The 18,567-nt window shown below is 44.9% G+C and overlaps 1 protein-coding gene across 1 annotated transcript in view; it reads left to right on the forward strand.

The window, feature by feature from the left end:
- Positions 1-18,225, forward strand: part of LOC143286477 (uncharacterized) — a 25,344-nt gene extending 7,119 nt beyond the window's left edge. Inside the window, exons 6-17 of the mRNA XM_076594057.1 lie at positions 489-669; positions 2,340-3,263; positions 3,621-3,796; positions 4,817-4,973; positions 5,841-5,935; positions 7,051-7,206; positions 8,168-8,323; positions 10,009-10,197; positions 10,338-10,426; positions 11,211-11,376; positions 12,309-12,493; positions 14,058-18,225. Coding sequence (XP_076450172.1) covers positions 489-669; positions 2,340-3,263; positions 3,621-3,796; positions 4,817-4,973; positions 5,841-5,935; positions 7,051-7,206; positions 8,168-8,323; positions 10,009-10,197; positions 10,338-10,426; positions 11,211-11,376; positions 12,309-12,493; positions 14,058-15,564 — 3,981 coding nt within the window. The 3' untranslated portion in view covers positions 15,565-18,225. The remainder of the gene's footprint in view (positions 1-488; positions 670-2,339; positions 3,264-3,620; positions 3,797-4,816; positions 4,974-5,840; positions 5,936-7,050; positions 7,207-8,167; positions 8,324-10,008; positions 10,198-10,337; positions 10,427-11,210; positions 11,377-12,308; positions 12,494-14,057) is intronic.
- Positions 18,226-18,567: the final 342 nt, after the last annotated feature.

Genomic DNA, 18,567 nt, shown 5'->3' on the forward strand with positions numbered 1-18,567 from the left:
CTGGTTAAAACCGACTGACAGCTGCCTTTGTATTGTATTGGTTTGTATAAATCTTTTGTCACATCAGATTTTCTCCCAATGGAATTAGGGCGGCCTTCCCTGGGGAGAGAGCTTCTCCACAATGCAAATGCCGCCCCACCTTTTTTCTGTCTGCAGTTGTACTTGTTTTACTATCAAAGTGGATTATATATATATATAACAAAATTTTGCCAGGCACAGCCTTTCGCTTGCTGTAGGCTCTTTTACAAGAGTTACGCGCATGCTGCACACGCAGATACATCGTTTTATCGTCTCATCCGAATGACTGGCGTCCAAACCACTACTCAAGGTCCAGTGGAGAGGTAAGAAAATACTGACGAGTGTGAGATTCGATTCGCGATCCCTTGCCCTCGCTGGGATTCTCTCACTTCCTTGGCGGACACGTTAGGCCTCCCACTAGGCTACCCGGACTCCACTCAGGGGCTCATCATTGGTTTCCTGTGTTCCAGCTGAGGCGGCGGGAGTGGGCAGGTACTGGCCACTCAGAGCTGACCTCCACATTGGGCGACATCCACCAGGAGCTGTGCTCGCGCTGCACCAAGGGCAAGGCCCGGGAGGATGTGGTGACCGCTGCCCACTATTTCCTCCTGGACGGTCTGGTCACCCTGCTCAGTTCTACCTTTGAGGAAGGTAAAGAGATTGATGATGACTATGATGATGATGATGACGGTAACAACAACAACATAATGATAGCAATGATAATAATGATAATAATGATGATAAGGACGATGATAATAATAATAATGAATATGATTATATTTATAATGATAAGAACAGCATCAATAATGATAATGATACAAATAATGATGATGATGATGATGGTAATAACAATGGTAACAACAATAAAGTGCCTTTCCATGTAGAACATGCTCAACTGCACCGTACAATGTGATAAGAAACTCTACAGAGAGCTGAACAGTACAAGGTCTTCAGAGATGAAGTCCCCCACAGTCAAGTGTTTCAGTCCTTGACTTCTTACACTCTAAGGGGGCCGGGCCGCACCTAGGTCATGACTCCTGGGTGCCCTTGTATTGCCGCCTTTTTTTCTGGTCCTCAGCAGCTTCGAACCCGCGCCTCCAGGGTGGTCGCCACTTCAGGGCTGAGTCACCTTTTCTGGCAGATGTTTTAACCACTAAGCCATTGTATGCCTAGTTCGATCCTGATAAATTTACTTTCATTCCTCCTCGACCAGATCTAGCCGGAACTCTTTTCTGTTGCTTCTGCCATTGCCTTGAGAACCCTTGTCCTCACTCTGCCAGAAATCGACAGCTGTTTCATGAGGCTGTAGGCAGATGTGCCCACAAACCCTCTTGCACCAATCTTTGTGGCGAGGACTTTGGCTTGGAAGCCCGATTCTCTCAGGCTGCTGGCTAGACTAGCATACTTCTCGGTCTTGTAGATATGGGCTTCCTCCATTCTTCTTTCGTATGGCACAGTGAGCTCAATCAGGATCGCTTGTTTCGTTGCCTTGGAGTGGAGTACTATGTCAGGCCTCATGCCGCTCTTGCTGATGGGCCGTGTGTTTTTCCCCTCTGGTAATAAGTAGGAGTTCTTGCTGTTGTTGTTCTTGTATTATTATTATCATCATCATCATCATCATTATTATTATTATTATTATTATTATTATTATTATCTTTTCTCTTGTCGTTGATAACATTCCTGGAAGTGGTTTTGAATTCTTTTTCATCGTGATTTTTGGCAGGGACTGCAGTTACATTTGTCTATTCCTTTATGAACACGTCTGCGTCATTAAACGTTGTATTTTGCTTCTTTAGTGTTTGTTGTTTGGTACTGGGCATGTTTTCATGTGCTACTTTTTCATATACCCCATTTTATTTAAAACAAATCTTGTCTTGTTTTCCAGTCAGCTCATTTGATTGCACAGGGCCAAATCAGGGCTGAAATCAACGTCAATAGCGATCCCATACAAACTGAAAAGAAAGAAACCCTGAACGAAAAACAAGGCACAAGTAATGTTAATCCTACTGCTTCTGCATTTCTTCTTCGTTCTTTCTCGTTCGCATATCATTTGGCATGTAACCCTGGTATCACTCATGCTATACTTCAGTTTACGTTTTCTCTCCCTCACTGTCTCTCTTTTTGTTTATTGTTTTCGTGGGACCGTTATTGGAACGGGATTTTCACCGTCATACTTTCATACTTAAGCCAGATAGTCAGGACAGCAGTTGCCTCCTCTGCTGTTCTGATGGTCATAGTCGGACACGACTGACTATCATACTTAATCAAACTTTCTTTATTTTGTCTCCCCATACACACACACACACACACACACAAAACAGCAGTGGAGCAGAAGAACGGAAACCAGGATGGAAACTACGGTCGCCAAAGTAAAATGACAGAACTCATCCTGGACATCATCGGCAAGGCCGCATCTTCTGTGCAGAATCCTCTGCTTCGCCGATTGGAGAGCCTGATTTCCCACCGATGCCCATACGTTAAGCAGAAAGTCAGTGCCTTTTTCCTGTCTAGGAAGTGCTCCAGCGACCAGCTAGCGTTGTGCTCTGTGGAGAACTCCTTGAAACCGGTGGGTTTCCATGGAGACCCCGACTACAGCACCACTGAGCCAGCGCCACAGAAGGACCGGAATAAACAGCAGTGTGGATGGCGAACCTTCACAGGCACCCTAGGCTGCCAGAAGGTGGAAGTCTGGGTCTACTGTCGCCACCACGAGTGCGAAGCGCATATGGACATTGGCAAGTGTCTGGAAGAGCACCCAGGAAGTAAGGAGAGGGCCGGTGGCAGGACGAGGCCGACGAAACTGCTGCAGGAATCGTCGCAGCGACACCTGAAACACATGGACATGCTGAGGCAGCTGAGCCCCCGCTGCCCGCACGTGCTGCAAATGCATGCTTACCGAAATTTCCCCGCCCCTTTCTACGTCACGGAACAGGTGCAACCCCGTCGCTTGCTGATGCACGTGCTGGAGCATCGCGGTTCCCAGCGGCTCCTGCAGGAGGCGACAAAGCGCCGCATCATGGAGCATGTCCTGAGGGGGCTGAAGTTCTTCCAGTCCGAAGGGATCGATCCCCGGGACGTGACAACCTACAACATGGTAGTCCAGCCGGGCCCGGACTATTTCAGCCGCGCGGACAGGGGCAAGTGTTCGGTGCTCGACCCTGACGGGGATTTCATGGTGAAGTTCGCGTACCTGGGCTCGGCGCATCGCTACAGGAGAAGCGACGCCACTACAGACATCATCCCAGGTGAGGAGTGGGGTGGGTGTTGGGGTGGGGAGGGTGTTGGGTGTGAGAGGATTGGAATCTTTGTAAATGGAATGGAATAGGGTAGGCTAGAATAGAACAGAATGCCTTATCGTGACTAATAGTTCAGTTTTGTCAGACACGTTGGCATCCGTCTGTCTCGGGAGACAATGGAACTCCGTCCTTGTTCAGTCAAGTTGTCGAGTTGCAGGCACTGTAAGACACAGAGTAATGAAAAAACAAAAGGTATACAAATGACCAACCGATCGCGTGGGCACTGGGAAGCGCTGACTTGCCAGTTCATAACGCAAGTGTGTGTGTGTGTGTGTGTGTGTGTGTGTGTGTGTGTGTGTGTGTCAGTGTGTCACCAGGGCGCAGTACCATGGAGGTGGACGTCGCCAGAGGCCTTGTTTGAGGGCCAGTACAGCGAGAAGAACATGGTGTACAGTGTTGGCTGTGTCATGTACGAACTTTGGACCCACGGATGTCAGCCCTTCTCCAGCTACAAATACAGCACTGACGAGCTTCTGATCAAGGTATGGGTGTATGTCATTATCATAACGTATTGTAATGTGATGTGCTGTGTTGCATTGTCTTTCTCCAGCTACCGTGGCAGCACTGACGAGCTTCTGATGAAGGTATGGGTGTATGTATACATGTCTTTATTGTATTGTGTTGTAGGGGTTAGCATTGATTATCTTCTCTATCAGGGTATGTATATATGTCGTTATTGTATTGTGTTGTTGTGGGTATAGCAATGACAAACTTTTGAACAGTGTAGGGGATGTATGTATATCTCTACAGGCTTCATGCCATTATTGCACTGCGTTGATTAGCTTTGACGATCTTATAAACAGAGTCAGTACCTAAATATAATGTTGAAATTGTGTTGTGTGGATTAATGATAATAAAGCTATTAATATTTTATCATATCGCGCTTTTCCTGGACTGTTAGAAGGCTAGTCATCTTGTACCTTCAAAGGGGAAGCTAGTAAACACAGCCAACGTCAGCAGTTTCGCACTGTGCGTGGACCTCGAGCTTTCTGCCCGCTTCTGGCTGCATGCCGTGGGGGAAACATTCTCACTCAATCACAGGAAAACTCCCCACAGTTCGGCAGGGATATATCTTTTATCAAGAATGTCTCTCGAAAACCAGCACGAATAGAAAACTGAAGAGATACAATAGAATTTTACGTAGAATTAGTCTGAATATTTTCTTGAAATTAACTAGTGGAAAAATACCAAACACGGCCTACGGGGCCCTGTAACATGGGATCCACAGGGGAATGAAAGGAACTCTTGATGATAAATCCCTAGATGAAAATAATTTTTAAAAAATGGCACCGCACCACAAACCTAATGGGCTCGTTGGATGATACATGACATGCTATCATAGAGCGAATAACAAATTCAAGCCTAGATGTCTTTGTATTCCACAAGGAAGTGGAAGAAGCGTAAAAAAAAGTACTGGTTTAACTTTTAACCTTAAGTAAACATTCTCTCTTCATCTATTTCTAACTGGATGTTGTCATACGTGTGTGGAAACCACCGTGCAGATGTTCTATCAGCCCGAGCTGATCCAGCTGAACCACTATCAGTGCATCCCTGATGACGTGTTCCGCCTGATTCGGAACTGCACCAACCACGACCCGTCCCTCCGACCCTCACTGTCTGAACTGCACGTGCAGCTGAGAGAACTTCGGACAGAGGATGGTAAGTTGATTACAGGCAAACAGACAGAACAATTGCTCTTATATGTTAAGGTTAACCCACTCAGTACGGCCAGTCCTCTCTTCTCCTCTACACAGACCCCTCGGATGTCCAGTGGGTGTCTAAACGACCCAACCTTTAGCTTCCGTCGTCAGAATTGTGGTATTCTTTGTCAACATTCACGTCTTCAGTATATGAGCCTTCCGCTTGCAGTATTTTGATGATGGTAATTGGGGTGAAACGCTGTTAACGTCGTCTCTTTCGCCGTTCGTATGGAGAGAGTTAAAGACCCCATAGCCGTTTACTGCTGGATGGAGTGAGAATAACTGGGAGTAAAGTGCCTTCCTCAAGGGCACAACACCGTGCCGAAACGGGGTCTCCAACCCTGATCACTGGTGAACACTGGGTAGAAGTCCAACGCCTGACCGACTTCGTTACATAAAAGACACAACATCAATATCAAACCCACCAGACAAAAGCAAACACTCGATCAACACAAAAAAATCTTGCATGCAAAGATATTGCCCTAATACTATTAACAGAAGAAAACAGATATAGAAAAATGTACGAATGACAATTTGAGGACTTTTTTTTTCCTGATAATTCTTCACTCTTTTTTTCTCTTTTTGATTTGGTTTGGCTTGTTTGTGTTGTGGGGGTGAGGAGAGAAAAGGGTCGTTTACATTTCATGGGAAGGGGATGGGGTCTTTCCTTTTGTCTGTCTCTGTGTGTGCTGGTCTGTCCACCATATCTCTTTCTCTCTCATTATGATATATACGATATATATATATATATATATATATATATATATATCTGTGTGTGTGTGTGTGTGTGTGTGTGTGTGTGTGTGTGTGTGTGTGTTCTATCCAGACATGGAACTTTCCTTCGAGGAAGACTTGGCCATGTGGAAGAAATACCCTGCTTTGAACAAAGATCAAGTGGAGCGCGGTCACGTTCCCGAAACGGTGAGATGTGTGTGTGTGTGTGTGTGTGTGTGTGTGTGTGTGTGTGTGTGTGTGTGTGTGTGTGTGTGTGTGTGTGTGTGTGTGTGTGTACTAGTCCTTCTTTTCCTTCTCCTCCTTCTTATGCTCCTCCTCCTACTCCCCCCCTCATCTTCCTCCCCCTTCTCTTCCTACTAATTCTCCTCTTCATCTTCCGCCTCCTTCTTCTCCCCCTCCCCCTTCTCTTCCTCTTCCTCAATCCTGTCGCTCCTTCTCTTTCTTGTTCTCTTCCTCCTTCTCCTCACATTTCCATTCCTCCTCTTTTCTCCTACCCCCGTCCTCCTTCCTTCTTATCCGCCTCCTCCTCCCCCCCATTCTCCTTTTCCTCCTCTTCTTCCTCTTCCTTCTCCTCCCACTCCTCCCCCTTTTCCTCCGCCACACCCTTTTCGCCTTCTGACAAATTCTGCAGGGCATCCTAATGTCCCTACAACAGCTGCTGGATGCCGGTAAGAACAAGCTGTGTGACAACACACAGAAGTCTTTGTTGAAGCCCCCCTCTTCTCTCTCTGTCTCTCTATCTCTCTCTCCCCTTCTCTCTCTTTCTCTCGACTGTATAGTTAATGACAGTAAAACATCAAAGCGTCAAAGCGTCTCTGTCTGTCTGTCTGTATGTCTCTCTTTATCCTCTTAGTTTCTTCTTCTTCATCTTCTTCCTTTTCCTTCTCCTTTTATTCTTCCTCCTTATCCTCCTATTCTCCGTTCTTCCTTCCTATTCTCTTCTTCTCATCTTTCTCCTCTTCCATCTCCTCCCCTCCTCCTCCTCTACCCCACGTCCTCTTCTGCATCGTCTTCTTCCTCATTTGCCTCATTCTTCTCTTCCTTCTCCTCCTCATCCTCCCGTTTTTCTGCCCCTCCTCCTCGTCCTCTTTTTCCTTCTCATCTTTCTCCTTCTCCTCTCCTCCTTCTCCTCTTCATCCCCTTCACCACCCTCCTCCTTCCCCCCTCTTCCTTGAGTTCCTCCTCCTCCACCTCTTCCTCCTCGCCCTCCTCCTTCTCTTCGTCCTTCTCCTGCTCGTTCTTCTCATTTTCCTCATCTTTCTCCGCCTCATCTTTTTTCTACCTTCTGTCAAATTCTGCAGGGCATCCCAATGGCCCTACAGCAGCTGCTGGAAGCCGGTAAGAACTCCAAGCTGTATGACAACACACGGAAGTCCCTGTGGAGGCCCTCTTCCCTTCATTTGGAGATCACTAAGGAGGAACTCATCTCTGTGGACCCCATTGATATCACGCACCAGGTAAGACTTGGACAGGACAGGACAGGACAGGACAGGACAAAAGACTCGTATCGTTTTGTTGGATCATGTGTGTGTTTACACACAACGTGCGTCTGTGTAATAACAACCCCGTGTTTCGATTTGTTCAGTGTGTGTCCGTCTCTCTGTGTGTGTGTGTGTGTGTGTGTGTGTGTGTGTGTGTGTGTGTGTGTGTGAGAGAGAGAGAGAGAGAGAGAGAGAGAGAGAGAAAGAGAGCATGGTAAACTTTAACAAATTCTTTTCCCCTGGAAATACGTTGTCTCTCAATGCCGGATTTGGATGAACTCATTCTATACCGCCCGATGACTTCCTTCATTATACTCTCTGTACTGGCCGTTTGTTTATGTTATTGAATGGGCAAATACGTATGCATAGTGGATATCCACTATTGAATCCATTTGGCCGAAGTTGACGGAGACACCATCTTGTTGAGCGAGCGAGCGAGAAGGATGACTGTACGCTCGCATGTATTGTACTCAAACGAATACATTTTCAGCGACATTTAAAGAACAGATGCACTTTTGGGTGACTGTAGAACAGAACTGTGCCGTTTAGTTTTGCACAAAACCGTTGACCCATGAACTACGAATTTTTAAACTCGCGGTACGCTATAGCGTACCACAGTAACGAAGCGTTGTGCACACAGAAAGAGTTAAACAAAGAGAAATAAAAATTCGTTCCACTCATACTAATTATAGGTTGTACGCCTTCTAGGTTAAACCGTATTTTAAAATCGTGAATAGTTTGTTTTGCAGTCCTCCACATCCGCAAGATTTTATTGGGTCAGTTCCGGTTTGTTGCCTGAACAATAGGTTAGGGTTTTAAGACGACGTGACAATCTATTCATTTCTGGCAGGTAAAAGAAAAGAAAAAGAAAATTTTCAGACAGAACATACATGCGTGTGTGTGTGTGTGTGTGTGTGTGTTTCCTTGCACATGACAGGAGACGTGCACAGAGGTTACAGAACCTCTGTCCCGGAGATTTGTGGAGGAAGTGTTGCCAGACCTGCGCGTCAGCCGCCTCAAGGGTGTCAGCTGCTGGTGGGAAACCCAGGAGGAGAAATCCAAACTCAGGAAACAGGACAGGCAGTTTGTGCACGTGAGTGATGTGGTGTGAGTAGGAAGGAGGGATCGAGGGAGGGTGGGAGGAGGGACACGGGAGGAGAAATCCAAGCTCAAGAAACAAGACAGGCAGTCTTGTGCACATGGGGAACGTGGGAGGAGAGGGGGGGACAACACAGGGACACCCACGCTTTTTTGACTCACTTGTGTAAACAAAGTGAGTCTATGTTTTAACCCGGTGTTCGGTTGTCTGTGTGTGTCTGTGCGTCCGTGGTAAACTTTAACATTGACATTTTCTCTGCAAATACTTTGTCAGTTGACACCAAATTAGGCATAAAAATAGGACAAATTCAGTTCTTTCCAGTCATCTTGTTTAAAACAATATTGCACCTCTGGGATGGGCACAAAAAATAAAAAAAATGAAGCCTAATTATATGCAAACTGCATTTACTGTTATATTTATATTTTTTGTATTCTCTAAACTTGGCACTTTGATATGATATTCTGACCCAACAACAAGAGCAGTCATTATTATCATTTTTTGTTCAAACAGGAACTTCTTTTGCAAAGCATGGAAGTTTTATTTATTTTGCAAGCGTTTTGGTGCAGATAGTAAAAAGGGAAATTACTCTGTAATTAATGCTAGGGGACTTAATTCATTTTAAACTAATCTTTCTCATCTTAAACATTACATTTTGAAATTATACACAAGACATAAAAAGCCTGGATTTTTTTCCCCAGTGTATCACAAGTGAGTCCTGAAGGCCTTGCCTCTCTTGTTCTGTTTATCGTTCACCCTTGCAATCCCCCCCTCTTTTTTTTTCTTTCTTTCTTTTTCTTTTTGCAACAAGATACACAGTTTGCTTGTGAGTACAGTAGAGGGGGAAGGGATGAGGACTACACAGGGACACTGGTGGAGAAATCCAAGCTCGGGAAACAGGACAGAAAGTTTGTGCTCGTGAGTTACATGGGTTGAAAGGGGGACAACACAGTGACACAGGAGGAAAAACCCAAGCTCAGACAACGGGACAGGGAGTTTTTACACGTCAGTGACATGGGAGGGGGGTGATAGGGGAAGGGAGACGCAGAAGGAGAAATCCAGGCTCAGGAGACAGGACAGGCAGTTTGTGTACGTGAGTTACGTTGGTGCAAAGGGGGACAACGCAGGGACACAGGAGGAGAAATCCCAGTTCAGACAACAGGACAGGCAGTTTGTGCATGTGAATAATGTGGGAGGGGGAATGGGGACAGTGCAGGGACACACTCACTCGCTTCTTTTATTTTGTTGTTCACTCTTGCACAGAAAAGAAAGAAAGAAGTGTTACTTTTCTTCAAATAAGAAAAATTTAGCTTATATTTACGAGTGCACCATATCTATCTGTCTATCTATCTATATCTATATCTATCTATCTGTATAGATATATCTATCTATCTATCTATCTATCTATCTATCTATATATATATATATATATATATATATAAGACGATAGTTTTTCATCATTCATCACCATCGGAATTCCCGGAATTAATGCGTATTAATACTGTTACGAAGAATAAGACCTGACTACCATTCACGGTCTGGGGCGGGGTGGGGGGTGGGGGCGGGAAAAGTCTGGAAAGGGTGGGAATCGATCCCAAGAGCTCTGATTCTCTCCCTTCCTCGTTGGAAGCGTTGCCTCTAGTTTACCACCTAACTCTGTTCTGTTCTTCTCGCTATCGCAGCAACGGAAATACCCGAAGACCATGACCCTGTTCGACGCGGCTTCTCGAGGCGTGCTTTTCAACGACCCTGAGAAACTTGGTGTGACCTTGACCTCGTTTGTAAGCACGGTCAGTGACTGTCACCGGAAGAGCTGGCTGGTGCGAGACTTAAAGGCCAGAAACATCCTCATCGACTGCTCGGACTATCAGGTGAGAAAGGAACTTGACTAGAGGGTTGGGGGTGGGAGGGGGGGCCGTGGGGGGGCTCACGTGTGTGAAGCAAAAATGATTGTGATTGCACGAAATTAATATCATAACTTTTATAACTTTTCTTTTCATGTTTTGTCCAGGTGATTCTTGCTAGGATCGGTCACATGTGCCAGGATTCATCTTCAGAAAACTGTGTCTTTGATGAGAGATTTGAGGACAGTCGGAGATGGTGAGCATTAGCCTGATTGTGTTCTGTTCGCAGTGTGTACAGTCTACCGTGTGCTCAGCTCGTCCCTTTGAACCATTGAAACTGAAATCGAAACAGTGTATGATCTGTCCCAGTTTTTCTATCTGATGTGTAACTGACCCCAGCAAGACAGGCAGTTGTATTGTATTGTGTTGCGTTGCGTTGAATCGTATCGAATCGTATCGTATCGTATTATCCTGTATTGTATTGTATTCTAGTCTATTGTATTGTTCTCTTTTGTCACAAGAGATTTCTCTGCATTAAATTCGGGCTGTTTTCTCCCCAGGGAGAGCACGTCATTCTTCTTCTTCTCCTCCTTCTTCTTCTTATCATTGTTATTACTATTTTATACTAATCGTTTCAGAATAGATCAGATATAACAGGATATAACAGCAGAGGAATGGTCAGATTGATAGATGTTGATGGAGGAAGAGAAATCGAAGTTTAGAGTATTAATGTCCTTTGATAAAACAAACAAACAAACAAAAGCAGCTGATTAAGTTCTAACGTCAACTCATGCTTGCCCTGAATATGAACGGTAACAGTTCCCATTGACAAATTATGACATCAGCTCATGCCTGTCATGAGTATATGTGGTAATATTTTCTTTTGACAATTCTCCAACCAGTTTGAAATTGAATTAGTTGATTGATTTGTTCAACACCCCCACTTCCCCCTGATATAAACATTTTGTTTATCTAATAAGATTGTCATTATCATTGTCTCTTTCTGTTTTCTTCATCCCCCCCTACCCCCTATTTTTAAGGCTGGCCCCCGAGGTACTGCTGAGTGGGCGATTCGGGCCAGAAGCCGACGTGTTCATGCTGGGCACGGTGATATGGGAGCTCTTCCGTATCCGGGAAGGGACCGCCAAGGATCCCCTGGCCACGCCGAGGGACTTTGCTCCCCATGCCAACGTCAGCAAGGACAAGGTCAGGTTCACTGTCAGTTTGTGTCAGTTTCAATATCATAGAAGTGGGGGACAGCCACTAATGGGTGGAAGAGAGTGGTGGCGTTGTCCTCACTGGTGCCCCAACGACATCAGTACTAGTCAAGGGAGGGTAGCTGTACGCTTTATTCTCCAAAAAATGCCCACCCGACCCTGCACCCCCGCTCCCCCACCTCCACAACAAAGCTGTTTCCCTATCCTTAAAAATATTCACAAATGTGGATGAGGATGAGTGAAACGTGGTGTAGTTGGGGGTTAGGGAGGGAGGGTGTCCTATGTGAGGGTGGGAGGTTGAGGAGGGGCGGGCGAGTGAGGGGTAAGGGGTGTACAGAGGGTGTTTGGGACGAGGGGGTGTCTGTGCGTGTACTAGTGGGTGTCCCTTTGGGCGGATGAGGGTTAGAGGTGTTTACCTGTGGGTTTTTTTCAATGTGTGTTTTTGTTAGTTTGTCATTCTCCGTTTGCACGTTATACTAGAGTCAGTCAGATGCGACACAAAGAGTATCAGAGGCTTTTTCCTTTTCTTGTTCTGGTCACTCTATCATTCTATCATTTTTTTCTCTCTCTCTCTTTGTCTGTCTCTGTCTCTGTCTATGCCTGTCTGTCTGTCTCTGTCTGTTTCTCTCTCACCCTCACAACGGGTATGCCTCTGTTTCTCTCTATCTCCGCCCCCCCCCCCCCCACACACACACAACCACCGACACACATACACGTACACATTCCTCTCCACACACAAACACCCTCCACCCCACCCCATATCCACACCCTCCTTCACACAAACGTAAAACACAATCATTGAAAATAAAACGCTTATCAAACGAACCCTAAACACACGTTTATTCTATTTTATTTCATTTTGTTTCCTTATTCAATTGTTTATTCTTTCATCGACTTATTTCTCTGTCACGAACCGCGCAGGTGATCGAGCAGGTGAGGGAAGGGAAACCGCTCCCCAGACCGGCGCTTTGTCCGACAGAGTTGTGGCGCCTGATCAACGACTGCCGTCAGGTGGACCCTCTCAAACGACCGAGCGCTGCAGACGTGTTGCAGACCTTGCAGCAGTACACATCAAATCCTGTACATCGTCTCAACTCCCCATTCAGGTAAAGTTCTAATTTCAGTATCCTCATTTCAGGTCCCTTTTTTATGACAATTATTGTGCATGAATGAAATGACATTAAGATTTGCAGATGTAACCCATTTTCACGCAGTATGTTATGTCTGATATGTCTGCTTTGTAAAACATGAAATTTACCTTTGAATAGGTACCAGGATTTAGGATTACCCCCCCCCCTCCACCACACACACCCACATCCTAATTCCTGTAAGTACACATGATGAGACATGTTGGGTAATTTCCTATTTTAGTAGGCCATATTATTAATTTGACGACCAATTTTAAGGAAAAGTTTCGTACGTATGCAATGCAGACACGTGAGGCAAGACAAAGAACACGTGCCTCCATTCAGTTCAAGAGCTAATCCATAAACGACACGGAATGACCCATGTCATGAACATGAACCGATACTTAACGACTCAAGCCGCCATGGTTTATTGTTCACCTTTACATGGTTTTGATGGGGGCCGGGGGAGGGGCGAGGGCAAAGGGGTAAAAACGGAAAGAACAGCTATCTGATTCATTGGCACGGATTGAATGAGTACAATTCGTGGACAAAATGCGCAAAATGGCTGCTCATTCGTGTAGCGTAGCGACTGAAATTGTATCAAAATTAAAACAAGGAAATTTTATGGTATTGTATTGTACTGTATTACTCTTTTGTCACAACAGATTTCTCTATGTGAAAGTGGGGCTGTTCTCCCAGAGGAGAGTGCGTTACTACAGTGAGGGCGCCACCTTTATTTTCTGCGAGCTAGTGTATTTGTTTTCCCATCAAAGTGAATTTTTCTACAGAATTTTGCCAGGGACAACCCTTCTGTATCAACCAGTCCATGGCCATGTTGAAGAGCAGTGCTGATGTTGTGTATCTTTGCCTCACTCCTGTTCTCATCTAAAAACTGTTCGCTGTTCACTACTTTGCATGTGAAGTTTTTATAAAAACTCTCGATGAGAAGGGCTGTCTGCTGTGAGATCCCATAAGCACTGAGTACACGCCATAGGTTTTCTATGTAGATTCTGTCAAAGGCCTTCTCGAAATCTGCAAAGTTGATGTAGGGCTGTCTCTGCCACTCTGTACACTGATCAGTGATGTTACGCTGGATATATATCTGGTCACAGCACATCATCTTCCTCCCCGGAAACCTGCTTGGTCTTTCCTTAGCTGCTTGTATACTGCATCTGAAATTCGTTGGATGATGATATTTGCAAGGATTTTGCTTGGAACTGACATAAAAGTGATTCCACACCAGTTGTTTCAGTTACTCAGGGTGTCATTCTTTTGAATCTTAACAATGGCACCCGTTGTCCAGTCATCTGGTATCTTCTTCTCTTACTAAATGGCTATAATGAGTGTCTGAAGCATTCTGGCTCTAAGCTATGGGTCTGTTTTGAATGGTTCCGCGTTATGGTTGTCTTGTCCAGGGGCTTTTCCGTTCTTGAGAGATCTGATAACTGATGTAATTGGTGCATGTAGCATCACAAAGTAAATCCCCACTGTATTAATGCTTCTGCTGATGTTGGTCCTCAAAACACGTGTGCTGTTGTTTCAGAGTGGACCCCCAGAACATCTTACCTAGACGCCGAACATGCGCGCGTCGAAAAGTTATTGCGAAGACTTTCAAACGTGGAATCAACACTATCAAAGGTGTGCTGACCACTCCTCGCCAACGACGGGCATTAAAACGGCAAAAATGCTGTGCAAAAACTGACCAGACCACCGGGGTCAGGTTCTGTGACCCACCCGGAGAGGAAACAGACGTGAAGAGCGTGGACTGTGCTCAAAGTCAGCAGGCACCAAAACGACAACGCGACACTGAACAGCGTGTGAGGACGACGAGTGTGGACACACCTATGAATGGTGAATGTGCAGGTGTAGGAGAAGACAGAGACAACGAAGACCACTATGAGCCCATACCTACATGTCCTGGATGTGCAGGTGCAAACCAACAGCGACGTCTTGAAACTGACCCACCACTCACACAATCACATCAAATGAATGGCCTCAAGGACATTGGTATGGATGAATGTCTTCAGGCAGGCGTAAGCGCTGAGTCAGTCAGCATGAAGGTATGTACTGGAGATGATCATCACCATAGCAACACCGGTATGGACGCCACTCTACTGCCTGAGCCATATTGGCATGCCAAGTTTCCGTCAGAACGGACTGACGAAGAGGACATTTATGAAATTCCGAGAGCAGAAGAAACAGAAGTTAAACGACCCGTGTCCTCTCACTCTGAACACCGCGATGCTCATCCCGGATTTCCCAGGATGCCAGACTCAGAACAAAACACTTCGAGGAAAAAGAACAGAAAGGGAAAGGGCTTCCGTAAATTCCTGACAAAGTTTTGGAAACGGGGCAACCGAAAAAAGCAACAGCCTTCACCACAAGGGCTTTTTTACCTTACTCCATGCCCACCACCGGCCTCCCAGCATCAGGTCTTCCCACAGCTGGAAGGACCGACTGACACATCAACTTGGCGTCGTGACAAACAGGGACGACTGAAGAGAACTGCTGTGATGACTGCTTGGCCCTGGGAGGCGGGAGGGGCTGCACGGAAGGACATGACAGACACACTTGCGCCTGAGCTCCTTCCAAGAGACGCCGCTCTCAGTGTCACGAGCAGCGCACGCGGATCTTCACTTCTCACGAATTCTTGCGCCAGTACTGATGATTTAGATCAGAACCCCAGTTGTCAAACTCCCTTTGTTACAGAAGATGACACCATCCCACAGAGAGTAAGTGAGCAAAACCCTACGAGTCCTAACGCGGAAGACACAGAGGAGTTTTACGAGAATATTGAAACAGAAGGAGAAGAAGACACAGAGGAGTTTTACGAGAATATTGAAACAGAAGAAGAAGACACGATGTCGTATGACTCTGAATTTGACAGTTACTATGGAGAAGACCATGAGTATGCAAATGATGTGTATCAAACCTCATTATATGGAAATCCCAGTTTCGAGGAAATGCGACCGCCTTCGCATGAGTGGAACACTTATGACCGCTGCCAAATGTTTCAAATGCCCCCAGGTCCTCGTAGGGATGACCGCTGATGTCTGTTCAATCAAAACGGAGTTCACACGCGACCTTCATCAACTGTCGATAAGGCTGGAGCTTGAATGAAGAGGTCGTGGGAATAGGTAGAAGGTCGCTCATTGAAAGAGTTTTAGCAAGCACCTTTCAATCCACTACGCCATCTGACATGCAGGGCAACACCGAGTGCCACTCAAGACTGTTTTGGGTCAGTCTCTGAATGGCACCCCAGGTGTGTTTCAGGGTCCTGAGTTCTCCTTCGGTGTACTTTGGCCTCCCTCACTTGAGTCTACCTTCTTGTGAAGGGCTGTCCGGGTGATGTTGACAAACGTATTCCTGACCTACGCATAAACCCAACTCTCAAATTTCCTGTGCAAGGTAGGACTTAGAAACAAGCGGGGAAGAAGAAAGTCTGCAGAACTGGCGTGATCGTCTCAGCTACAATCAATGCGTTTGTGTGCGCGTGTTGCATTCATCACGTGTGTGTGTGAGCAGAATTTTATGTTCCCATCGCGTGTCAATATTTTTGCGATATGTTTTGTACTTACGTTATACACCTCTCTGTATGATGCTGACGTGCATTTGTGTGCGATTACTTGTTTTCTCGTAATTTGATGACAACGAAACGAACTAAATAATGATTGATTGATCATCTCGGTTGCTTTTGTTCTTTTCGTTTATTCTGTCTTGGATCACAAATTTCATTTAAAGTGTTTATGGTTTGAGTGTTTGTTATTTTTTTTTTTTATTCGAGTATGTCATGAAGAATACTATGCAGTTGTTCCTTAATTTTATAAGTTTAGTGTTTTTAAATGTCATAACAAGATGGTATACTTCCATAACCTTTTGAAATGCCAGATAAAGTACACATATGAAATGCATTACGAGGACTCCACATTCAGTCATATCAACAAGTGGGCTTCCCCCTGTATGGCCGATTTACCGCGACACGAAGGCAGCTATACTCCGTTTTCGGGGGTCAACAGGGTATAACAATGTGTAGATATATTACTGTATCATTATAGTATGGCACTGAATCATATGGAACACTAATTTTGTTGATAATGTTGTGCAGTACGTATGGGGAATGTAACAGCACATTTGATATATCTCGCATGGATTTTGTTTGGAAATTAGTTTTACTTTCGAATCATTGCTCAAAGCGACTGATTTCATAGATAATGGATAAATATTATCAAAAGATATTTTATTCGTTCAAACGACGGGCAGTATCAGAGCGAATAATATTATTCATTTTTCCAAACTGGTCACATCTCTTTTCGTTTCACACTCCTTTAGTCGCCGAATTTCATTTCGATCGAGGATTTTGGATCCGTTTGAATTCGACACTGACAGATAAAGGGAGGTAACAGTGAGATGGGGAGGAATTCACTTGAATTTCTTTTCTTCTGTTGCATTTTGAACAACAATCTGAGGCATGGACGAGCGGTTTTACATATTTGTTTTTGTCCTTTCTTTTTTCTTATTCCCTTTTTCAACCCTTGATACTCCTTGACACGCCGTATTTCGTTTCGTTTCGAGGATTGAGGTCCGTTGGAATTCGGCATTGACAGAAAAAGGGAGGTAACAATGAGATTCACTTTTTTTGGGAGGGGTAGGGAAAGGGGGGGTGGTGGTGGTGGTGGCTACGATTTGATCTACACATTGAGACTGAAATGATACGTTTCTCATTTTATTTTTGTGCTCTCTTTTTTTTCCTTTCCTTTTTCGCTTTTGTTTTTCTTCTTCCTTTTTGTCAGCATACGCACTTGTTTTGGTCGTGGTAATTTTGTATCCGTGCAAGATTTCAGCATGCTTTTCATGCGTTTATGAACTGCAACTTCCACGTTCACTCGTACATACACGAGTGGGCTTTTACGTGTATGACAGTTTTTATCCCGCCATGTAGGCACCCTACTCCGTTTTCCGGGTGTGCATGCTGGACATGTTCTTGTTTCTATAACTCACCGAACGCTGATATGGATTACAGGATCTTTAACGTGCGTATGTGATCTTCTGCGTGTGTATACATACGAACGGGTTTCAGGTACTAGAAGGTCTGCACATGTGTTGACCTGGGAGATCGGAAAAATCTCCACCCTTTACCCACCAGGCGCTGTTACCGAGATTCGAACCCGGGTCACTCAGATTGAACGTCCAACGCTTTAACAACTCGGCTGTTTCGCCCGTCTCCATAAGGCTGAATTATCAGATATATTCGATTGATTGTTCCCCTCAATATTTTTTCATAATGATAATATATGACTTTCTCGGATAAATTATGTTTGCAAACCAGGTTTCCTTTTGGATATTACTGGAAGCGACTGATTCTACAAGTAACTGATTTGACAGAAATGGAAAAAAGAAGAAGAAGAAGAAGAAAAAAAAGAGAATTCTTCAGAACATTCCAATGACATACAATATCAAAATAAACATGTCCCCAATCTCATTTCGTTTCACATTCCTTCACACGCCGTGTTTCGTTTCGTTTCGAGGATTTGGGTCCGTTGAAATTCGGCACTGGCAGATAAATGGAGGTAACAATGAGTTCGAGAGGACTGCAAATGAATTTACTTTAATTTCTTTTCTTCTGTTATGTCTTTAACTACAGTCTGAGACAAGAACAAGGGGGTGGGGTGTGGGGTTGGGGGGCAGCGGGGGGAGTTGTGTCAGTCTGCCGTTGGTGATTTAGCGGCGGCTTGAAAAGTGTAGCCAGTAATGGCTAGTAATATATGCACGCGTGCATGTGCACGTGCACGTGACACTGTTCTGCTTGTCATGTGAGCGAGTGTGCGCGCGTAAACACCGAAGTATGACAGTTAACTGTACACTCTGAATACTGACATGTATTTCATTTCCATAAAAATCATACAAAACTTATTCGACACCAGTAAACTAAAACACAATTCTAAAATAATTTGTAAGTATACACAAAAATACTCTCCCTATGGAGAATATCATTAATTGTGAACATCCAACGATAATTCGTAAACAATCGTAAACTTTTATCTCTCTCTCTCTCT

This window comes from Babylonia areolata, chromosome 1 (genome assembly GCF_041734735.1).
Source record: "Babylonia areolata isolate BAREFJ2019XMU chromosome 1, ASM4173473v1, whole genome shotgun sequence".
Lineage (NCBI taxonomy): Eukaryota > Metazoa > Mollusca > Gastropoda > Neogastropoda > Buccinidae > Babylonia > Babylonia areolata.